Source organism: Nyctibius grandis, chromosome 3 (genome assembly GCF_013368605.1).
Source record: "Nyctibius grandis isolate bNycGra1 chromosome 3, bNycGra1.pri, whole genome shotgun sequence".
NCBI classification, from domain to species: Eukaryota; Metazoa; Chordata; class Aves; order Nyctibiiformes; family Nyctibiidae; genus Nyctibius; species Nyctibius grandis.
Window position 1 is genome coordinate 63,495,535 of NC_090660.1, and position 24,672 is coordinate 63,520,206.

The window sequence follows — 24,672 nt, forward strand, 5'->3', positions numbered from 1 at the left end:
TCTTTAATGACAAGCCATTCTGCTCTGAGTGCTGCACTTCTGTGAACAATGTGCATGGAACTGACTTCGTCGTGCCTGGAAGTAAACAAATGGACTTATATTTTAATTTAAACTAATCATTTCTTAAAGCCCATATTCTTTACAGTAATATTCATTAAGCTCTTCTATTATACTTGGTGCAAGGAGAAAACTGGTAATTGCATTCAAAGCAATGATAAGTTACCATTTTAATGATTCCTTATGTTGTGAGTAATTTATAAATCACTCAGTATCTTCCCAGCAAAGCTTGCCTTCTGTTTTTAAAACGTACCTTTTCGTATCCAACAAAGGGTTTCAGTGCAATAAGAATTAAGGTGTGTCTCTTAGCTTTTACCTGCAAGCAATAATGATGTTGTCAAGCGTTTCAGGTGAGACCAGCCCAGGATTTTGGGGTGGGGAAAGACACTCTGTTATACAGCATCTTCAGTGCTTCCCTCAGAGGGAGGCAGAGACACCTTGAAGGGCTGAGTATAAGGACATCTACTAAGTGCCTTTTTAAATAGACACCAGAGTTGGGGGGGGGGGAGGGGAAAAGGAAAAGGCTTGTAACCATAACTCAGTTGGACTTGTATCCGAGAAGGCAGATGCCATGGATTGGCTCCCTCACCGAATGGCTGCTTTTCTGTTCCTTTTATTGGTAAGTCAGATTTTAAAACAATATTTGTAAACTCTCTGATTCTGCCAGTTGAATCTTCCTTAGCAGAGCATTGCATTTTATAGTGTAAACTACCCCCAAAAAAAAATTCTTGTGAAATTTAGCATAAAAAATCGTTATTTTAAACTGCACTTCTGAAGGTTCTATACAAATAATTTATTTTTTCATTAAATGCTGACAAATGTTTCTTTTGATTGTGACTTTCTACAGTCTGTTGATGTTCAATATGTGACTTCCTATGTTTAATGCATAACTTTTCAGGTGAATATTTTCTGTGGCTACTATTTAAGGAGTCACTGTTCTTAATAAAAATCTTATCATTATAAAAATCCTCATAACTTGACTGGTTATTATTTGGTTCTATGTCTTTATTTTTTTAATTAATTGAGGTAATATGAAGAGCAAATCTCTTTTTCTAAACTGATTAGCAAGAGCGCTTCAGAGCTGACCAAATCCTACAGCTATATTTGAGAGAAAAAAATGAAATTTAGTGCAGACCTTAGCGAGTAAAAATCAAGACTTGGCCTATTATTTCGCATTACAAAGAATTCACGTCTTGTAGTGCATTAGTGTCTGAGCCGCCATGTGCTCAGCAAGTGAATGCATGATGAAAGTGTCACTCTTTGAGTTTGTTTTTCTCACTGTAAAAGGAAAGTTGTGGCTATAGTTAAGTGGCATATTTGTACAATGTGTTCATCAAAGCACGGAAATTACCCAGAAAGGACTTGAAAGAATTATGGAGGCCCTTTTACTCCTGCAATCTGATTTCTGTGTGGATTATTTTTACTCATCTGTGTTTCTCTTCTAAAATTATGTAGAGGTTTAAGGCCCTGGAGATTGAAAAGAGTAGGATTTCTATTATAGTTATGTCCTTCTGTGGCTTTCATTTTACACAACGTATTAGTAAGTGTAAATGTTTGTAAACTTCTTGTTACTGATCCCTCTAGAAATTTTATAGTCAGGGGAAAGGTGTTTATTTTTATAGAATATTAAATCCTAAGACTTACTTTGAAAAGATAATCCATTAATTTTAGGTGACAGCTCTGCAATCAGTAAAGTTGAACTAACTAACACGGAGCAGCTGCCAAGCAAACAACGACAAAACTTGGCAAAAGCAAGTTATGGTTCGGATGAGTTTCTGCTTGTTTAACGCAGCGCAGAGATCTCTGACATTGGCATGTTGCACATCACACTAACACTTCTGGATTTTCATGTAGCATTGGTGACTATTCCCTTTACTCAGTGTCCTGGTTTGGCCTAAAACAGACCAATTTTCCTTTCAGTGATTTTTACTCTCACCTGTTTCTTCTGCACCTGGTGATGCATACTCCTGATGTGTCAAAGTTCAAAAAAAAGTTGGCTTTACTGTATCTAAGGTCTGTCCATTCAAAAGAGATTTTACTGCTTTACTTCTCTCGGTAACTCTGGAACCATTTTCATTCTTTCAGTGTATTATTGTTACGATTGTGACTGATGAAGGATATGTGCCGGGTCAGGAAAAAGGAGCAATTGTGAAAACTGCCATTATGTTTTGATGACTATCAAATATTTGAACTTTTACTCCCCAGAGGAAATAATTGTTGTTCTGTTATGCGTTCTTCTGCACAGCAGTGTGCATGGTGGCCTGTACAGCTTAATAGTACCTTTCAGCGCTTTACAGAAAGCTGGCAGACAAACTGTAGAGATCAAATAAATTATAAATTATGTATCCAATTTTAGTATATTCTGAGAAACAGCCTTGGGTTTCAGCTTGATTACTCTTTCATGAAAATCACCTGTCTGAATGGTGAGTCTGGTTAGTATATTGTTAATAAATTCTATCAAAATTGCTGTGGAGTTATAAATATTTTAGCATGCTATCACACTTTCAAAAAAAAAGAAAAATGATAAGCCCTGAAACTGATAATTTTCTTTATGCATTTCACCATTGGTGGGACTGATTCTGAAACCCTTGCTCACGTGACTTCAAAGGCGTTATTCTCATGAGTAAGGGAGTTCTGTTTGTGATACTTGCACAGACATGTTTTATGGAAATAACCTGTTTGATCAGGTATGACTCTTCTCCTGCCAGCTATCATGTGACAGCTAGTAATTTTAAATTCACCACATCTCTTATACGCACTTTTGTCTGGCTACATTTTCCCATGTGTTATCTACGCTGCTTTTTTTTTTTCCAGTTGTTAGGCTGTGGTTACACCTCCTACTCATAACTTGGTTGCACATAAAAATATTAAGGGGCCAAATCTTCTCCTTGCATATGCAAAAGAAATATCTGCCAGGATGTAGTCAGGAACCTGCAGGATCTTCTGCCAAAGAATTTTCTTGTAGAAATAGAAACTAAAGCAATTCCACATCCAGGAATTATTACCTAAGATTAGGTTCTTAAGTCTGTAGTTTTACATTCTTAAGTAAAAATGGTCCCTAAGCAAACATGTATTTGCAGCTAGAGCACTCTAAGCCATATTAGAATTCAGGTTTTATTGAGGAGATTTATTAAGGACACATAGCATGACTAATTTGAAAAACTCAAATTTGAATGATAATGGCATACACTCTGTATTGAAATTACTTTTCTGTTCATTTTTCTAATGGTTAAGCTCAATTACTGTATGGAAATTCATTATATCTGTATGACTCAGCAGAACACAAACAATCTCAGTGGAAACTTTCCCGAAGTGGTCAGTTCTTTGAATAAACATATTTTAAAACAAATAAAACTTTGGAATATATTCTTCTGACTGACATGAGTATTGTCATACTTCTGCTGAAACAGCAATGGATTCTCCATCCTGGGTGCAATACAAAATATTGACATCATTTGCTAACACAGGAAGCAATAGAAACACCTGACTTCTGCAGAATTAGAAAACAAAATGCCAGAAAAATCATCCTGAAAAACTTCCCCTTCAAATTGGAAGAAGCACATTCATTAGTGACCTATAAAAATGAAAAGTATAGACAAAAACACATTCACATTTTGATTTTAAAGTGATCAAATGGCTTCTTTTTAAAATACGAGGTTTTGTCTCATGTTTCAACTCTGCTTCTCGTTATTTCATATGCACCGATTTATCATTTTTTAAATAGATGCAGAATGAATAAAGGGAAGGATTTGTTATTTCAACCCTTTACTAGTCAGAACTTTGGCTGAGTAAGAAAGATGTAAAAGTCTGAAACGCTGACACAACCAGAGCTTCCATGACACCCAGATGACTAATATAATATGTGTGAGTTCTCAGCACTCCTCCCATCCAGGCCAGTAACAATACCACTGTTGACTTCAAAGAGAGAGAAGCAGATCCAATATGAATAATGCTGGGAAGATGTTAAAGGCATGTTCAGTCATTTAGATTTGAGTAGGTGGAGGAGGGAGTATTCCATAATTGCGTATAATATTGCTTGGCAGTCAATTAATGATTAGTTAATTCTTGTTTGTAAATTGCTTTGAAGGTGCAAAGAACCATACACGTCCTATGGGCCTAGTTCTGTTCCCAGTTACATCAGAATAACTCCAGTGTGACTCTAAGGCGTCATTTTGGACACAAGGTTCAGGGTCTGGATCATTACAATAAAAGACAAGCTTTCAGACAGGCCGCTGTGCAAATGACAGTCACCATAAACATGTTTCCTGCCTGTACCTCTCCCAACCCAAACCAGAAACACCTTGTGCAACAAGCCCCTAGCTTCTCTGCAGAGTTTCCATTTTTTCACAGTCTCTCAGAGACTAAAACAGGACAGCAAATCTTGATATCGTTCCTATCAGCCTGCCTACCCCAAGGTCCTCAGGATGCATCCCACACATGCCAGTGGCTCCTATTGCTTTAATTATTGTTAATCACTGAATCTATGGAAAGTCCTGTACTCCGACACTAGTTTAGAATGGAAATTTGTTCACTGCCTAGAAGTATGCTGAAGTTAGCTGTTAGGAGAGAGTACTTCTTTGCTGGAAATAGCTATAGAAACAGTTTGCATCGCAGAGAGGTATTAGAAATTGCTGGTGATAGTGGAGAACCAGAAAACATTAGCTGGGGAGACAGAGGAACCTCCATCCCTGGATCAAGTTGGATAGATGTCACTTCAGAATTGGTGAGGTGAACTAGACAACTTTGGTGTCTGCCTGCCCTCCTTCCTATAACACGGCAGCAACTGAGAGACATACCAAACCCAGACATCAAGTTCATCAGGTCAGCCTCTTCAAATAATACCACAAAATGTACTAAGGACTTCAAAACCATCAAGACTTCTTTCAAGATCTTCCATTAGCAACACATAGCAGAATTAGTTTTTTCTCAGTTAGCACGGGACAAGTGTGGAAATACAAGGCCTAAATTTACACTCCCCAGCATTACTGATGAACAAATTCCTGACATTCCCATTATTGGTGCTCAGAAACAAAGGATGAAACTCCAGTCTAAAAAGTATATTCTTCACTGCTTGAAAACAGAACTCTACAGGTTGAAATCAAGTGTTTTATGAATATTCATGTCCTTAAAGAACATAATTCTTTACAGGCATAATTCTTATTTCTCAACACAGCTTTCCAGTTAGGACTGCTGAGTGTGAGAGTGATGTGGCTGGATGTGGGATATTAGTTTCACTGTTAAGTAACAGGGTAGACCACAGGATGCAGACAGTAGACAAGATTCACCAACATTGCACTGGGAGGTGTATGCCCATACTTTTCTGGGTCAAGACAATTGCTTACATGCCAGAAGGGATTTCAGCCTAAGGGTGGAGAAGATTTCACTGCACTCACCAAAGGAGGCCCTCCTGTGCTGGTGGGATCATCTGATAAGAGACGTTGAATCAGTGCTATTTCTGGTGGCCTTCACCACCCAGGTTCTCTGGTGAGGGTGTAGCCTGCCTCTTCTGCTCTCCCATGTTTTCCCAAGCTCCAAGTAGGATTATAAAAAGGCAGGCCTGAGCTCCCACCGGGGTGAAAAAACCCTGCAGTTTAAACGGAGTCTGATACTGTCCCTTCTCTGAGATAAGTAATGGCTGCACATGAATTTGAACCCCATTCTGCAGCCGAAGATTTAAATAGTTGCCAACAGTTAAACTCAGATTAAAAGATGAATTGATGCTTTTAGCACAACATAAACATATTGTAATGATTTTCCTGCAGAGTACTTTTCTTAACTATTTACGTCAATAGCTTGCTCAAAGAAATAAAAAAAATCCTTACTCCATGAATAGTCTGATAAATTTCAAGCTATATGCACACCAGATGGGCAAATCCACAGTCTAAATTCTTTCATTCAGGAGCAGATCAGGGCAGCCATTATGTGCCGAGGTCTCGGGGAATGGTCTAGGCAAGATCAGATCATTGGAGACATTGCTTTGTAAATGGCAGATGATGGACCTCTTACAGCATATAGGTAAATGGGGAAAAGTGGGAAGAGAGAGAAAGGAGGGTGCAGCTGCTATTCATTAATCTCTTGCATGTAAGAGGTTGTTTTAACATGAAGTAAGTGGAAAAAAGTCTGTGTCCATCTTCCAGCTTTGACAGAACAATGTGATAAATTTGAAGTGAGGGAAGTCCCATGAGGTAAAGCTACCATAGAGAAAAAGATGGTCTCAGATTTTATCCAATTATAACTGACATAAAACCCATTAAATAAAACGTGTCAGGAAAAAAAAAGCTGTTGAACAGTACTGGGAAATGATAAGGAAAGTGGAAAATTGGTAACTACAGCTGTTAACCACATTGAGTGAGAAAAGAGAAACTGAAACACTTTGAGTCACCTAGATATTTTGTTTCTACCAATGATGAATGAAGCAAGCATCCAGTTCTGCAAATCACATATTCTTCACCCTTTATCATCTGAAGAGAGCAGAGGCAGGTCCTAAACCCAAAAGACATGCTCTGAAGAGGTACACTGACCAAGTGAACTTGATTTTCACACCTTATTTGGGAACAATGTTAATTAAGCTGTGCCTTCTTCTAAATTGTACTAATCAAGAAATTGAGGGTTCTCTATTATTTTAATTTTAAAGTAATTATATATTGCATCTGATCCTGCCACCTTTATTTACTTAAGACTTTGGTTGCATAGTTAGACCTCAAATCAAAGCTCACTGCACTCCAGGGAAAACTGCCTGATGACTGCCGTTGGTTTTCCATCTTACATTGAATCTCTTCAAAACCTCAGTGGGAAGTTTCAAGAAAACAGAATCACAGAATCACAGAATCAATCAGGTTGGAAGAGACCTCAGGGATCATCGAGTCCAACCATTGCCCTGACACCACCCTGTCAACTAGACCATGGCACTAAGTGCCATGTCCAGTCTTTTCTTAAACACATCCAGAGATGGTGACTCCACAACCTCCCTGGGCAGCCCATTCCAATGTCTAATAACCCTTTCTGTAAAGAAATTCTTCCTATGTCCAACCTGAACCTCCCCTGGCGAAGCTTGAGGCGGTGTCCTCTTGTCCTATCGCTAGTTGCCCGGGAGAAGAGGCCAACTCCCACTTCACTACAACCTCCCTTCAGGTAGTTGTAGACTGCAATAAGGTCACCTCCGAGCCTCCTCTTCTCCAGGCTAAACAACCCCAGCTCCCTCAGCCGTTCCTCATAGGTCAGACCCTCCAGACCCTTCACCAGCTTGGTCGCCCTCCTCTGGACTCGCTCCAACACCTCAACATCTTTCTTGAAGTGCGGGGGCCCAGAACTGAACACAGTACTCAAGATGCAGCCTCACCAGTGCCGAGTACAGAGGGACGATCAATTCCCTAGACCGGCTGGCTACACTACTCCTAATAGAGGCCAGGATGCCATTGGCCTTCTTGGCCACCTGGCCAAGAAGTTTTTGTTCTTTTTGGTTAAACTACATAGTTAAGTACTCCAGGCCTACTGTGGACTTTCTAAATAAGAAAAAATAAAGAATAAATTATTTAGAATAAATAAATACTCCTTTTCTAGTTTCCTAGACATACTTTTTCATAACAACTCTTGTAATCACTTCTCTCTTCAGCTGAGGTGCTACCACCTAAAATTCTGTGTGAAAGCTGTATTTTGATGTAGGTATAACTTAAAATCTGCTCTGGCACGTCCTTTGAAACTCAAAGGTCTGCTTTGAAAGACAGAATTCATTTTGAAGGTGTTAACTGTCAAGGAATTCAAGTGATAGATATAAAAAATTAATTGCATAAAGTCATTTATGGAAATCCTGTAGCTACTGCCTAGATAGGCTATTACAATAAACTTGAGAAAAGGTACTGGTCCAGTCCTGCAGTATAGCAATGTATGGTGGTTGGGTTTTGCTTACTGCATTTTGCCCTACATTTTTATATACCCATCTTCTTATTGTTCTTGCAGGTGCTCTTGGATTTCAGTACAGGATTCCATGTAGAGGTAATATATATTTCTTTAGAAACTGATTTTCTGATCAAATGAAGTGTAACCAATGCAAAAATGAAATGGAAAATACTGAACTAAGACATTTCTGTACTTGAAGATTGAAAACATATTTAAATATTAAACAGTTGCAGGTAATAACCTGCTCACCCTTTCAAGAGAAGTTCTCCTGAACCTAAATTAGTATCTCATACAAGGGAATAATTTTAAGGTAAACATGTACAGTCTTAGAGTTTGGGACTCACAGACTTATAAAAAACCACATGATCTATAAAAAACCCTTTTCTCCTTATTGTTGGACATTCTAAATGTCTGTATTAATTTTAAATGGATTGAGGTTACTGGTCATATGATACTGGAACTCTCTGTCAAAGGTAAAAGAATGGGATGAAAATGGAACAGCAAAATGGAAAACCTTCAGAAGACAAAAACGTGAATGGATCAAATTTGCTGCAGCCTGTAGAGAAGGAGAAGATAATTCTAAGAGGAATCCAATTGCCAAAGTAAGTAGAAAGAAAAACAGAAGTGTTCACTGACAAGGAAGTTTTTCTAAAGACAAGCTGATAAAATCAGAGAGATTTAAAAGTATATTTGCTTAGAGTAGTGAAAGCAAGGAATGTAGAATAAAAGAAAGATGAGGCAATATTTCCAGCTCTGCTGAGACAGTCTCATAAGATGAATTCGTGTGGCTGCTGAGGATTGGCCAAAGGCTTCCTAGAACATTGCCATCAGTCTACTTCCTGGACAGCTCCAGCCATAGTCTCTTTGCATGCAGCATCTGTGTACTAGATTGCATTATTTTTCTGTTCTCTCCCACTCTGAGAAATCCCTGAGCAGAAGTTCAAGCATAGTGCATGACTTCTGTGAGCAACAGAGCAAAGATGTCTTCCTATCCTCTCACCACGACCGTACCTTTACTGAGGTCCAGCCACAGTGTGATGATCTTGGAAGTTTCTCTCTCCACTTCCCTGCCAGAAGATTTAAGAGAAATAGAAAGCCTGTCCAGCACTTAAGCGGAGATGGATCTCTAGGCTGACTGTTTTGTAGAAGTGCCTTCCATTGGTTCTGTCAATAGAACCTTGTGATAAGTAGCTGAGAAACTGAAATTATATAGAATTTTTTACAGGAACTAATAACGGGGAAAAAAACCCTGCAGGTGTCCTCAGCAAACTGGCATAAATTATTATTATCTATTATTGTAGATCCGATCAGACTGTGAAGAAAACCATCCAGTCACATACAGCATTTCTGGAGTTGGAATTGATCGTGCCCCCTATGGAATATTTGTTATTAACCCAAGAACAGGAGAAATTAATATAACATCAATAGTGGATAGGGAAGTAACGCCAGTATTTGTTGTAAGTACTCCCCTTTTTCTTTTACCTCTACAGTGATGGATCCAGGGTGGGGCAGGGAGAGCAGAAGGAGACAAATTCATTTGTGTCAGATTATTACTTTGCTTATTTCACTTTTGGTTTTAAAACCAGTAAATCTCTTTATCTAGATACGTTGCTTTGCTAAACACTCAGTGACGGGTGTAGATTTGGAACCACCTCTTGAACTTCGAGTCAGAGTTCTGGATATAAATGATAACCCTCCTATATTTGCACAAACTGTATTTACAGGATCTATTGAAGAAAACAGTATGGACAGTAAGTAACTATGTTATGCCTATTATAGTATAGTTAGTGAAGCTCCCAGAATAAAATTAATATAAACCTGGGGTGCTCATTCTACTTTTTCTTAGGCAATGACATATATTGGCCAGGGATACTGAAGAGGTAGGAGTGGCAGATGCTTCTCCAAGTGCTATTCGAGCCAGGGCCGAGCTCATTGCATAAAATTAAGCAGCAATGCTTTCTTCCCCCTTTCCTCCCACACATGAGCACTGAATGTTCCAGTTTCTAACCACACCATCATGCAAATTCTTTCAGATGTGAAAATTCAAAATAAATCAATTCATTCCTTCTCATTAAAAAAAATAACATTACACCTACACTTATTTCCTTTGAGGGTATATAAAATATCGTTTTTCTCATTTTTTCTATTTCGAATATCTGCATTTGTAGCCTGAATATTGCAGTCGCAGTAGATATTACTAAATAAACCCTTACTTAAACCACTAAAATGGTTCTTTTTACCAGAAGTACAATGATCAACATTAGACATGCAAATAGCACTGAGGCAATGGTGCCTAACGCTCATTTTCTACTTTCTAGAAATTCTCATTTAAAACTGGAGATTTCTTACATAAATATCTACAAGCTCAGACTTACTGTTTTTACATATTCCCTATGGTGACTTAAAGAAGTTCAGTGAAAATCTGCATTACTCCATCTGACCTTAATTTTTAATGCATTTTAAAGTCATTAACATTCAGTCAGAATCAGAACCACAAAATCAAACTTTTGTTTTCCTTTGTAAATGTCAATGAGTAGATAGCATTCTATCATTTTTATACACCAAGATTTATCATTGTCTTGATGAGTTGTTTGCAGGAGCAAAAGAGATTTTCTGATCTGATTTCTTAATTATTATTTTTTATTTTTAGACACATTGGTGATGAAAATAATTGCAACAGATGCAGATGAACCTAATCACTTGAATTCTAAAATTGCCTTCAAGATAGAGAGTCAGGAACCTTCAGGTCCACCCATGTTCATTATGAATAAATACACTGGAGAACTCCATCTTGCAAATTATCTTGACAGAGAGGTAACATTTCCCTTTCCAAAGTTAAATAACATGATGTTGTGGTGTATATGTGTGATGAGAGTGGGACAAAAAAAAAAAAAAAAAAAAAAAAAGAGAAAGGTTGTGTTTTTTAAAAAAATTAAGGGAGAAATGCATTTTTTCTATATGTTACAATAAAATGTCCAAGGTAAATTCCTGCATTAGGAAATAATATTTGTAACATTTAAGATGTACAGGTGGTCCTTCTATCACGCTCATTTCTCTTTCTGTGACAGCAACATAGTAGCTACACTCTTGTTGTGAAGGCGTCTGACCGGGATGGAGCTGCAGATGGAATATCATCCCTTTGTAGCTGTAACGTTAAAGTTATTGATGTCAATGACAACTTCCCAACTCTTGCTCAAAGCTCTGTAAGTTTTTAATACCAAAAGCAACATTACTGTTTTAAAACCCAGTTGATAACAGAGCCCTTACTAACCCATAGAGTGCTTTCACATTTGAATGCTGCACTGGATTAACAGGGTTGTTTCCTTGAACCATGTTCAAAATCCAATCCATCACTTGTGCACCAATTCTGATAACATACACATAGATTATTTTTGTATTCAGAGAAATCAAACCCAACACTGACTTCTCTGTATTCAGAGAAATCCAGTCATTCAGCCGCCCAGACAGACCCATGCAATATGGCCAGATTACGTAGATTAACCCAATCTTTGTATGACCTTTTCTTATAGAAAGCACAAATTCAGTTCATCTAAGCTGCCTCTGCAAACACTTGAGGTGATACAGCTCTTCAGATCTGCAACCAGAATCACAATTAATCCAGAACACATGATTTTTTTTAAATTGGCATGGACTGTGGGCAGGATATCCTTCAAGAGAATCTCTGCAGTCAGCTGTGTTTTCCTCACATTATATATTTCAGTGTTTGCTAATAGGTATTTATCTGTCATTCCAGTTTTCAGCAAGTATATCAGAAAATTCACTCAGTTCAGACCTGCTACGAATACAAGCTCTGGACGCTGACGAGGAGTTTACAGACAATTGGTTAGCAGAGTTTTTCTTTATATCCGGTAATGAAGATAACTGTTTTGAAATTGTTACAGATCGAGCTACAAATCAAGGAATCCTTAGAGTAATTAAGGTATGCATAAATATTGTGATTCAATTGTTGAAATAATAATTTTTAAATAGTTTGTTAATAATAATTAATAATATTAATAATTAATATAGTATTAATTAATAGATATTACTTTGTTAATAATTAATTATTACAAAATTAAACAGTAAAAACACTGTCACTCAACCATGTAAAATAGAAAATATTGAAATAAAATTAAAGGAACTTTTATTTATTATCTAGTTCTCTGTTATCTTTTAGGAACTGAATTATGAACAGCTCCAATCTCACTCACTGATTATTGGTGTCAGGAATGTAGCTGCCTTCCACCACTCTGTTGCACATGACTACCAAATATCTGGAACACCCCTCACAATACAAGTAAAAAATGTGATTGAACCACCAAGATTTCATCCATCTTCAGTTGTGTTTTCTATACCAGAAAGCACAAGAGTGAATCAAGTTGTGGGAACATACACAGCCATTGATGAGGACACTGGAGTTATTGCATCAAATGTTGTGTAAGCTCTGCTCTGCTTAACTCCCTGGATGGAATAATTATTTTAGTTGAGATTTCAGTGGGACAAGGAATAGGTATTTTAAAGGGTGCTTTAAAAAATAACTCAAAAAATATTAATAGATTAGCAATAAAATAATAGCAATAGAATAGTATATTCTTCAGCCTATTTTTATGCTATGATTGCTTTTGTTTCCCAACCTACTTTCCTTAGCCTTGTGCACAAGACAAAGAAAATATCATTTTTCTAACAGGCTGTAACTTAAATCAGAACAGATTTTTTTTCCTAACACAACCTAATAATATTTTTTCTTGAAACTTTTGCTACAAATAGGGGATTTGTTAGCATCTCTAAAAAAGCAAGCAGAAAATCCCAATAATGGCGAATATTATACAATCAGAATAGAAGATGTCACTACCAGCTCGTTCTGTAGTAAAAAAACAAAAAAGACATTTATTTCTGCTGAAAGTAACAGGACCATAATTTGCTTTTTAATGTATGTAGAAATAAATACATCAAATTTACACAAGTTTGAAACATTTTCATAAAACCGAGAAATATGTTAGCAAATACAACAGTAGAATGTTATAGGAAGAGATGTGGATTTAACTACTGATATCAACAAGGGTTCTAGTAAAAGTTTACAGGGCCCAGAAAGATTTTATTTTTAGACTATGATGCCACTTTCAAAATATAATGGACTTCTATGCATTTACTTTATTCCTAATTATTTTTCTAGTCTACATCTTTTGAAGTCAACAGGAATTTTGCTTGAACAGGGTGAAATGCAATAGAACCTAGCACAGCCTAAAGAAAAATATTCCGAAGTGACAAATATTATTTGCAAAATGAATATGTAATACTATATAATATATATTATATACTATATACCATATACTATATTGTATATTATATATCATGTATATATTGTATATATATATTGTATAATATATATTATAGATATATTATAGATATAATATATAATTCATAACATAATGCTCAGTATTTTTACTTCACCAAACACAGATATAGTATAGGACGTGATCCAGGTGCCTGGTTCAGAATCAATCAAAACACTGGTGAAATCACACTGAACAAAGTTATTAACCGGGAATCAATCTATGTAATCAATGGACAGTACAAAGCAGAGGTTCTGGCTATCACCAGAGGTAAGAAAAGAGATTAAATTTTCTGAAACAAAAATTTATTTGTTCCAGATTTCTCTCTTTTTTTTTTTCTTGTTTCTAGTTTTCTCACCTGAACTGCATTATTTATAGTATCAATATTCCCTCCTGACCACAAATACCTTCTTTTTACAGGGGTTCCTCGATATACTGCCACAGGCACCATTGTGCTTTCAATGCAAGACATGAATGACAATTGCCCAATTATTAATACTGAATTAAGGAAAGTATGCATGCATTCTCCATCAGTGATCATCACAGCAAAGCATAGGGGTGGTGATACATATGGTACCCCCTTTACATTCAGCATACACGGTGAACCTCAAACTACATGGATTATCAGATCAATAAATGGTAAATTAACCTACATTTTGCAACAGGATAAACCATAGTAATAAGCTCTTATCTAAGATAGCAGATTAGGATAACCTTTTAATAACAAACAAAACAGTTACTAGAATCTATTCTAATCCCACTTAAATGTGATTTTATGCTCACATGAATCCAAGAAGTTGCTCTGGATTTGCATATATGTGTATATATATATAAAAAACATATTAGAATTAGAATCATAATCATTACTTGCTTTGTCTAGTTATCATCTTTTAAAGAAAACTAAAAATATACTGATAAAAATAGAGCAGCAAAACTGTACTTTACTTGACTGTAGCTATGATAAGCACCTCTGTTGGTCTAAACCTAATGAGATAATTCAAAAGGAGTAATTTGATATCTTTTTATATCTATATTATCTAAAAAATTCTAAGCATATGACAAAACTCTCAAATTTATTTATTAGAGTGTAAAGTTATTAGTTGGCAGAGCTTTACTTTTACGAGGGGCATATGAAAATGGCAAATAAAGATTACATCTTTAGCAATTTATGGTACAAATTGTACTTGTATTTCTAAGAAAAATGTTCTAGTCAGTGCCCAGTGGAGCTTTTCCAGTTTCCTCAACAGGACATGACAAACTAATGAGTTAATCAGATCTCCTACATTACTAAATGACAGAATTTGTATAACACACTGTAGGCATAGAAGACTATATTAAGTGGTAAATATCACAACTACTCGTGTCTCCTATTCATCCTAAACAGATGCAAATGTATAACTTTGAATATTTTAAAAATACTGAAAAAACCCTTTGAAAAACACATTTAAATTCCTTGTGAGAGGAAAAAAAGTATAAAACTTGCAATTTTTATGTTCCCCATTGTGCGAATAAAAATCAGGAAAAGCAGCAGCAGATATAAAAAAGTGCATTTGTCTTTTTTATATTTCTCAGGTTAAAAAGTGATCACTAGACTGATCTGGCTCAGGTTTTCCAAAAGAAAAAACTAGCATAGATGCATATTATAAGTTTCAAGTTTGAATAAGTACTGTAGATGCATAAATAACTGAAGATCTTAGAATGGGAAGTCTTAGTCTTCATTCTGTTCTATGAACATTACTCACAAAAACTATAGATTTGTACAGTATTTATAGTCAATACCTTAATCTAAATATTTTTATCTTTCTTTTTTCCACAGCTTCCTCTGCAGAACTAGTGAGTCAGAATATTGACTTTTACATTTATAGGATCTATGTCAGCGTAAGAGATAACCAAGGCCGACACTGCCGTGCACCGCATATAATTCCTGTGCAAGCTTGTCAGTGTGATAGTCGTAATTACTGCACCAGTGGGGCCACGAAAATAGTTATCATCGGTGGTGGTGCCAGTGGTGGCGGCAGTGCCGGTGGTGGCGGTGGTGCCGTTGGTGGAGGCAGTGCCGGTGGCAGTGCCGGTGGTGGTGTCGGCAGTGGTGGTGTTGGTGGTGGTGGTGTTGGTGGAGGAGGCCAGGAAGGTGGAGGAGGAATAGAACAAGAAGGTGGTGGTAATGGTGAGTTTAGACCTGGAGGAGGAGAAACTGAGGACCACACAGACTGGCAGGGTTACACTGATGGATACAGTGAAAGTTATGAAGGATATACTGCAGCCACTGATGATACTTATAATGGACAAGGAAGTTATGGCAGAAATTTCCCATCTTCTACCACACTTAGCGGTGCTGCCATTGGCCTGATGTTTCTTGGTGGATTAATATTTGTTCGTAAGTATAAAATTAAGAAAACAATTTTATTAATTTTCTAAAAAGTGTATTTTTTTAATTGTTCTAAAATAAGGTGACTTTTCTGGTTGGTAGTTAAACTGTAGGCTCCCATGGTCCATTTGACAGAGAAAAAATTATTTTAAATTATAAAAATTTCTATATATATTATATTCTACATATTTATACGCATATTTCATTCAGAAATAACTATTTCCTTCCTAAGACTTAGGGCTCTTTTCCTAAGGCATTATCCAATTCTCAGACCATCAGACGGGGTAAAAATGTTTAGTAGAAGACTCAGAATATTTTGGGCAAGAGCTGTCCCTGTCTCGTACAACTTACACTTTGCAATTCGTACTTCCATTACATTACTAAAAGAAATGGACAAGTATCAGCTCCAAGTTGGGTATGAAAAAATGTAAAGAACAAGCTTCCTTTGAAATCAAAGTCAGATTTCAATAATAGATCAATAAATTCCAGAGGGACCTTGACAGGCTTGAGAGGTGAGCCCATGCAAATGCATGAAGTTCAACAAGGCCAAGTGCAAGGTCCTGCATGTGGGTCAGGGCAATCCCAAGCACAAATACAGGCTGGGTGGAGAATGGATTGAGAGCAGCCCTGAGGAGAAGGACTTGGGGGTGATGGTTGATAAGAAGCTCAACATGAGCCGGCAATGTGCGCTTGCAGCCCAGAAGGCCAACCGTAGCTTGCGCTGCATCAAAAGAAGCGTGGCCAGCAGGTCGAGAGAGGTGATTCTGCCCCTCTACTCTGCTCTCATGAGAGCCCACCTGGAGTACTGCATCCAGCTCTGGGGCTCCCAACATAAGAAGGACACGGAGCTGTTGGAGCGAGTCCAGAGGAGGGACACAAAGATGATCAGAGGGCTGGAGCACCTCTCCTATGAGGAGATGCTGAGAGAGTTGGGGCTGTTCAGCCTGGAGAAGAGAAGGCTCCAAGGAGACCTTCTAGCAGCCTTCCAGTACCTCAAGGGGGCCTACAGGAAAGCAGGAGAGGGACTTTTGACAAGGGCATGTAGTGATAGGACAAGGGGTAATGGTTTTAAACTGAAAGAGGGTAGATTTAGATTAGATATTAGGAAGAAATTCTTTACTGTGAGGGTGGTGAGACACTGGAACAGGTTGCCCAGAGAAGATGTGGATGCCCCCTCCCTGGCAGTGTTTAAGGCCAGATTGGATGAGGCTTTGAGCAACCTGGCCTAGTGGAAGGTGTCCCTGCCTACGGCAGGGGGTTTGGAACTAGAGGATCTTTAAGGTCCCTTCCACCCCAAACCATTCTATGATTCTATGAAATATAATAATCTTAAATTTTGAACCTTTTGGCTATTGCTGCCAAATATTAGACTATTAAAAACAAGTAGTGTTTGAGATAACAGGATCAAAATAGATCATTAATTCACATGTCCTAGTATTTTTGAAGAAATATGAGTTTCAGGGGTAACAATGACTAAAGTTAGACTTTATGCAAGCAATTACTTCTCAGACCACCACAATCAGATGTGATCAGCTTGCTTGCATGGCCTGGGCGTCAAGCAATGGACATCTAAAATCTCCCAATGCAGAAATGCTGACTACAAAATCAGAGGAAACAGATTTTTCCCCTGATTTTTTGAGGACGGGGTTTTGTTTTGGGTTTTGATCTTTGATTAGTAGGAATCAATAAACACAAAGTTTTGAAGCTGCAAAAGGCTGTTTTATTTATAGTTCCCAGGTGGTTAATGTTATATGACAAACTCTTTCTGCCTTTGGAATTCTCTCCTAGTTGGTAGTCTGGAGTAAGTATGTCCTTAGTCGTACAGTGTGAGGTAGCACTTTGTACACCTGTATAGCCCTTTCCCCTTTTCAGTTCACTTTGATGTTAAACTGAGAGTTTTAGATGCTCTGCTTCGTCTGGTGTAGGCAACTGTCTCTCTCCACTCCCTCTGCAGTGCAGTGATATGAGGTTACTAAGCCATCTAGGTTAAGGACCTAAAGACAGCCAGAATTAATATTGCAGTGCCTTTCTAAAATGAGCAATGTTTTCAATGTTGGCGTTTAGAGCATTCAGCAATTTCCAACACTCAGTTCTTGAAGCAACTAAGCATGACACACTGGGAAACCTGACTCACTCTATGTAATCATTTGTTAAAATGGGGTTTGGGGTTTGCCTCTATTGTTTTTTCAAATCAAGCATTACGTATATGTGATGTGAAAAATGCAACTAGAGCCTTAGATCACTTAGCCAAAGATCACTGTAGCCAGATGGGTATCTCACCACTGATTCTCATACGTCTATTATTACTAATGTGTATTTCTTTTCAATTACAATATCTGAAGAGACAAATGCATGCTTATATATCAAGAATGAATATCACTGAATGCTATATGTAGCAAGACTGGTTCTGTTTGTTTAATTTTCATATGCAACTTATATTCATTCAGCTGAGATAGATCAAAGTCTGTTCCCAGGCGTATAAGCATAAATTTGGAGTAACAGCCCTACTCCACCCCTGCTTTGCTCTGCTATAACTAAAGGTACAAATTATTCTGAATTTCCAAATACATACGTTTCCAAAAGCAGCTAATGATTCTGAAAGCCAGACTTGCAGGCTGCTTGGTTTGAAACATTTTAAAAGACATATTTTCAAAAGTCCTTGAGCACCTGCCCTCTGGGGAAAGCAGCTATTCCTGTGAGGAAGAGATGTCCTAAATCCCTGTTTCCTGTTTCTTTCCTGTTCAGTGATTCCAATTTTGATGTCAATGAGCGACTGTTGTGGCTGTGGACCTGGCGTTGTAGGTGGAGTTGGAACTGGCTTTGAACCTGTACCTGAATGCACAGAAGGGGCAATTCATCCATGGGGAATAGAAGGTGCACAGCCTGAAGACAGGGTCAGTACAACCCATGTTTCTAAAACCCACAGTAACTCATAGTTACAGAAAATACCGCATTTCACTAGAAGCATGAAAGTGACTGTAGCATTGTGTCATCTTCTAGCAGAAGCCTGGCATTGTCAAAAATTCCCCGGCAGATATGAAAGGTGATTCTTAATTAGCATTTGCAGATTGAGTTTGTGTTCTAAGTTGCATTCAGTTAGCTTGGCCCAACAGTTTGGTGTGACTGTTCCCTCAGCTGAAACATAATAACTAGCAAGCTTTTTCAGTGCAAAGCAGGACAAGCTAACACAAACCATCTTCACTGATCACCTTTTACCTTGACAATGAAACACGGCTGAACGGAGTCTTTTTTTGTTGTTTTTTGTTAATGAAGACAACAATTAATAGCTGTCATTAACAGTTTAGACTGCTAATTTCTTAACATGATTCACAAAGTTTTGGTCTTCATATGGGAATTTCAAAGTCATAATTCAAGGAATCAAAATGTTTTTTTCCAGGATGTCTCACACATTCTTGCCCCAACAACAGCCGCCGGAGGTGATTTTTGTGAACCCTCTGGTAAGCAGATCCTAAAATTTTCTCTGTGCGCTGCCATAAAGTTATCTTTCAGAACTTCATGTCTTCTGATTCATGGAGCACTTTGGTTTTTCAGCTACCACCCAACCCTTCCCATCCTCCATCTGCAGATAGTCAAACCGATGCTAGTAGGACTTCCAGTATGAACAAAGGATCTGAGGTTTAAGCCTTTGAGCAGATTCATTTCTGCAAAATTTTGAAATATCTGCCAAGGCTTTTAAATCTCAGGCTATTTTTCTTTATCATTCCAGCTAGTGAATAGAGGGTCTTTTCAGGACACCAGCTTTAGTAGAAATCAATCTTGAGGCCAGAATAAGGAAATTTTCTTTCACAACTCAGTGACAAAATGTTCAGTTCTTCCCGATTTCCAGGCTCTGCTTCCCACAGGGGAGAACAGGACCTGTCAAGTAGCCAGTTAATTACTGACCATTTGTGCACTAGCCTAGACAGAAAGCTGGTACATAGCACAAGAAATTTATGCTTCTGAGATAAGGGTCCCCCAGGAATTCGATGGCCATAGAGAATACGTCAAGCTCTGCAGTGCCACTTTCTTTTTCCCTATTCCTTACACCACAACAGGAAGGAAGGATGCTGGCACAGATCCATTTTCAATAGTTTCCGACAGGATGTCACTCTGCAAGACAACGTCTCTGATGACTATTGATTATTCAAAAATGTTCTCATCCTTAAGGTAAAATCAAAAGAGAACGTTTTGGGGCATAAACATGAATTAAGAGTCTTCGTTCTCAGGGAAGTTCTGCTGCCATGGCAATTGAAAAGTTTAAGACACTTATATGTGATTTACTTTATTTGCACTGTTTAGTACCATTATGGTGAAAGCCCCTGGTTCAAATTCTGTAAACTCAGACTAATGAGATTAAATGAAAAACCAATATAATGTAGCCTGTTTCTTGATGTACTCAAGGCTACCGTATGCAATTGGTTTATTATATTACATGTTGATATTTAAGACTACTCATTCCTTGTTATCATACATGAAAAGATATGGAAAAGATAAAAACCTGTAAGTATGACTTTATAATTTATTCTAAAGGTCATTTTCATTCTGCATTATGAACACTGATGGTTATTATGATCAATTGTTTTCCTCCCAAATCTCCCTTAACAATCTAACGACTAGAAAATGTGAAAGGAGTTACAAAGCTATTTCTTACGAAGCTATTTTAGGGGAGACCTTATTGCTCTGTACAACTACCTGAAAGGAGGTTGCAACAGGGAGGGAGTCAGCCTCTTCTCCCAGGCAACTAGCAACAGGACTAGAGGACATAGCCTCAAGCTGCACCAAGGGAGGTTCAGGTTAGGCATTAGGAAAAATTTCTTCACAGAAAGGGTTATTAGGCATTGGAATGGGCTGCCCTGGGAGGTGGTGGAGTCACCGTGGCTGGAGGAGTTTAAGAAAAGACTGGATGTGGTACTTAGTGCCATGGTCTAGTTGATACAGTGGTGTTGTGTCAAAGGTTGAACTCGATGATCCTAGAGATGTCTTCCAACCTAGTTGATTCTGTGATTCTGTGATTCTTTTAGAGAAGAGTTTAAGGCAAAACAATTTTAACCTCAAAGTGATCATAAATATACATTTATGTATTTGCACAAATATCCATAAGCATTATTTGATTTTCTAATGCAAATCCCATGACAGCATGTATGTACACCAGACAGAGGAATCTCTCCAGCCAATTACACAAGTAAATCATTGATTTTCTAAAGCACATATGCACATGCAGCCTAGCTACAGGAATAAAATCAAGGTCTTCGATGTCTGCTAATATGCGCTTAATTTTTATTGCAGTTTCAATGTTTGGCACGTGTGCATGGATCTGTGACTGAAATTAGTCTAAAATACCTTTAGAAGCTCAGTAGTGTCATTGTACTATTTGTAAAAACAACTGGAAAATTCTGTGTAAATTTTCGCAGAGCACAGGAAGGATAACTTTTCTTTTTCTGTTTTCAGACATATATACAAATACATATGGAGGAGGAGGAGTAGTAGCTTCTGGTGTTGAAGAAACTACAGGGGTTGGCTATGGCACTGGTACTGGTTACGGAACAGCTGGAGGAATTTCTGGAACAGGGGAAGTAAAAGGATCAATCGGAGGAACAATAAAAGAGTATAGAGAAGGAGGGGTGAACATGGCCTTCCTAGACAACTACTTCTCTGAGGTAACTACCTGATCTTCTTTGTGTTATATCTGTGAGCCTACTGTTAGATTCTCCTCCCCAAGTTACATGGTGGAAATCCAAGATAACTCCACTCAAACTGAAATTTCTGTGATATGACTGGTGTGAGAGAAAAGCTGACTGTACTAATAGGAAAACCTATGACACTAGTAGTACTACTTTTGAGCTGCTGGCATAGTAGATTTGATTGCTCAACAGCCTTTTTGTAAAACTGATGGACATAGTGCAGTTATGGGTAGCAAGCAATTAAATTATTTCAGCTTCATGAGTGACCACCAAATTTATATATTTGCCACCTCTTTCAGTGTATGAATAGATAATAACTTTGTGAAATTGTTCACACGTGCTTCCTGTACAGCTGGTTTAATGAAATGACTTTAACCCTTAAAGAACTGTGAACACCAGTTCACTTTCTTCCTTATTTTCATTGCCATTTCTGTTCCCTAAAAGACTTGTGAACTGCAAGTGATACCAATATGCAGTTTTGTAATTGGCAATATATTAATTAGCCTTTACATATGGGATAAAAAATGCTACGGAGTTTACATGATTAATGGATTAATGGGATATATTTTCATAACTAGCATGTACTGTGAGGCATAAACACTATAATTGCATATGTCACCAAAATATCAATTAATATATAAGGATTGCTGTATTTCAAAATCTAAGCAAGATTCAGTGGAGGAGAGGACAGAGCAGTCCTGAAGTCCTGAGCATGGACTTCTCCCAAACCGCGATCTCCCTGCCTAGGCTGGGAGCACTACATATTAACTGTCTGCCACCCATAAAATGCCACAGATTACCCCTCCTACTGACCATCTCAATCTCCAAACCCTCCGCCTCTCCCTCCAAGGCCTCCCCTTCTGTCCTTCCCTGCTTCCTCCAATACCACTCCTCTTTCACTTTAAATTCTCCTCTTTCTTGCCCGATCCCTCTGCACTGACCACCCCACCATCCCCAAGGCCATCACAAATCAGTGATCTCCATCCTGCTCAAAATGGATTCCCCTCAGGGCTCACCAACTTTCCCCACTGTGGCCAACCCTCCGTCCCATCCCCTCTGTCCTGGCCTCTCTACTGCTCCCCTCGCCATCCTGCTTTGCTCCTCTTCCTACCACTTCATCCAGATATTGCTGCCCAAACAGTACATTCATTTCCCTGTCCCTTTCACTCTCTCCCTTCACCCCACAGTCAGACCCACTGACGGCAGACCAAATTTGAGATGCTAAGTGTTTGCAGAAATAAGAATAAAATATCAGTAACATTTGAATAAAACTTATTTCAAGGTCACAAAAATGTTGATGACAATTTGTCCAGTTGATGACCTGTTTTTCAAGTCAGCTGGGCTTTACCGTAGTTAGGGAACCCTTACTACTGTTTGAGACTTCATGGTTAAAAACCTCATGAAAAGTCACTCTGTTTTTTTTCCGGTTTTGCAAACTACAGAAAGCATTTGTGTATGCAGATGAAGATGAAGGTCGGCCGGCAAATGACTGCCTATTAATATATGATCATGAAGGAGTCGGTACTCCTGTTGGCTCTGTGGGTTGCTGCAGCTTTATTGGAGAAGATTTAGATGAAACATATCTGGATACATTAGGACCAAAATTTAAGACCCTGGCAGAGATCTGTCTGGGCAAAGAGATCGAACCTTTCCCTGATGCCAACCCGTCCTGGCCATGCATTAATGTCACCCTTCCCAACCCTGAAAGTGATCTAAACCTCCCGCCACCTGGAACCACCATCATTGTCAATGGAAGTGCACCTATGCCTCCCCCAGTCGGCACTACAACTGTTATTACCGAAAACACCTACACATCTGGGTCTACCATACAGCCCCCGAGGCCGATGACAGATCCTTTGCTCCATGGCAACATGACGGTGACTGAGACCTACACCTCTGGCTCCCCTTCTCTTTGCGTTGACCCTCTGCGTGCGTCCAACGTTGTTGTAACAGAAAGGGTTGTCGGTCCTGCATCTGCCTCTGATTTGCATGGCATGCTAGATATCCCTGATCTCACAGAAGGGTCCAACGTTATCGTCACAGAAAGAGTAATTGCGCCTAACTCCCGGCTCCCAGCCTCTCTGAGCATTCCCGATTTGGTAGATGGGTCGAATGTGGTGGTGACGGAAAGGGTGTTCAGGCCTGCCTCTGGCATGCCAGGCAGCTTAATAAATATTCCCGCAGAGTTATCGAATGCCCACAACGTGGTGGTTACTGAGAGGGTAGTGTCAGGGTCTGGGGTGAGTAGCCTGGGAGCGACAAGCCTAGGGGGAGCAAATCTGGGGGGCCTGAGCAGCCTGGGAGCGACAAGCCTAGGGGGAGCAAATCTGGGGGGCCTGAGCAGCACAGGGCAGATGCTCAGCGCCGACTGTCACCTCGGCCAGGCAATGGGCACGGCGTCCCCCGGCACCTCTCGGAGAAGAGTGACAAAGTACAGCACTGTGCAGTACTCCAGTCAGTAAGGCCTCTGCTGGCGTCCCTTCCTGCTGAAATCGCCATTTGCACCAACACTCATTAGCTGCCACCCACCAAGAATATTGTCATTATTTATAACTAGGAAATAGCACTAAAGTTTCAGGTATTCCTGCTTGTGTGAGAATCTCCAAAGGGTGCCCCGTTTCAAGGTCAAATGCAGGACTGTCAGTGAAAGGAAAGTTGAAGTTAGCTTTAAATTTATTTCTTTCTCTCCACCAAGCACTACAAGTGTACAAACAGACACTAATGTTTTTGGAGAGAGATGTGATTACTGAACAGAGCAATGAGAGGGGACCCTTGTGTGCATACAGTATCAGCATGAATTAATGTCATATTATAAAGTGTTAAAATACTGTAGCTCTGAGTGATCTCCCACAATAAGTAGATTTGGGTTAATAGCCCCTCACTGACAAGACAGGAAAATAATGTAATTAATAATTAGTCAACTCAAGACTAAATAAGCACTTTCAAATGCATCGCTTTACTTTGCATGTAATTCAAGGAGTGCTACAAAACAGCACTTTCAATCATTTCTCCCATCACCAGCAATAGTTATAAATAATAATCATATAAACACAATACGTTTTCATCGCTTTACAAAGTTCTCAGTAAAACACTCTGCCATGGTCTTCCATGTTGCTACTCTCATGGCGAGGAGTGTGATCAGCAATTCCCACAGCCAGCACTACCACATTGACACTGTCACCCAGGAAGATGTTGCTTTCATCTTTTCTCCATTATCATTACAGCTTTACTTAAATCTAAGAGGACTTCAGTGACAACCAGGAGCTCTTAGCAGATTGTTGTGCCAAACTATGACTACCATTTAAGACTGCAATGTCAGGTTATATCAAGAGGGCTA

General features: G+C 38.6%; 1 protein-coding gene across 1 annotated transcript; it reads left to right on the forward strand.

Moving 5' to 3' along the window:
- The first annotated feature begins 628 nt into the window (after positions 1 to 628).
- Positions 629 to 23,797, forward strand: LOC137661058 (desmoglein-4-like). The gene is made up of 16 exons (XM_068396386.1): positions 629 to 676; positions 8,014 to 8,049; positions 8,427 to 8,555; positions 9,255 to 9,410; positions 9,557 to 9,704; positions 10,604 to 10,767; positions 11,022 to 11,156; positions 11,708 to 11,893; positions 12,131 to 12,390; positions 13,414 to 13,556; positions 13,707 to 13,925; positions 15,103 to 15,663; positions 18,400 to 18,548; positions 19,052 to 19,112; positions 21,103 to 21,311; positions 22,778 to 23,797. The coding sequence occupies exons 1-16, from the start codon at positions 629 to 631 to the stop codon at positions 23,795 to 23,797; spliced, it is 3,624 nt and encodes a 1,207-aa protein (XP_068252487.1).
- Positions 23,798 to 24,672: the final 875 nt, after the last annotated feature.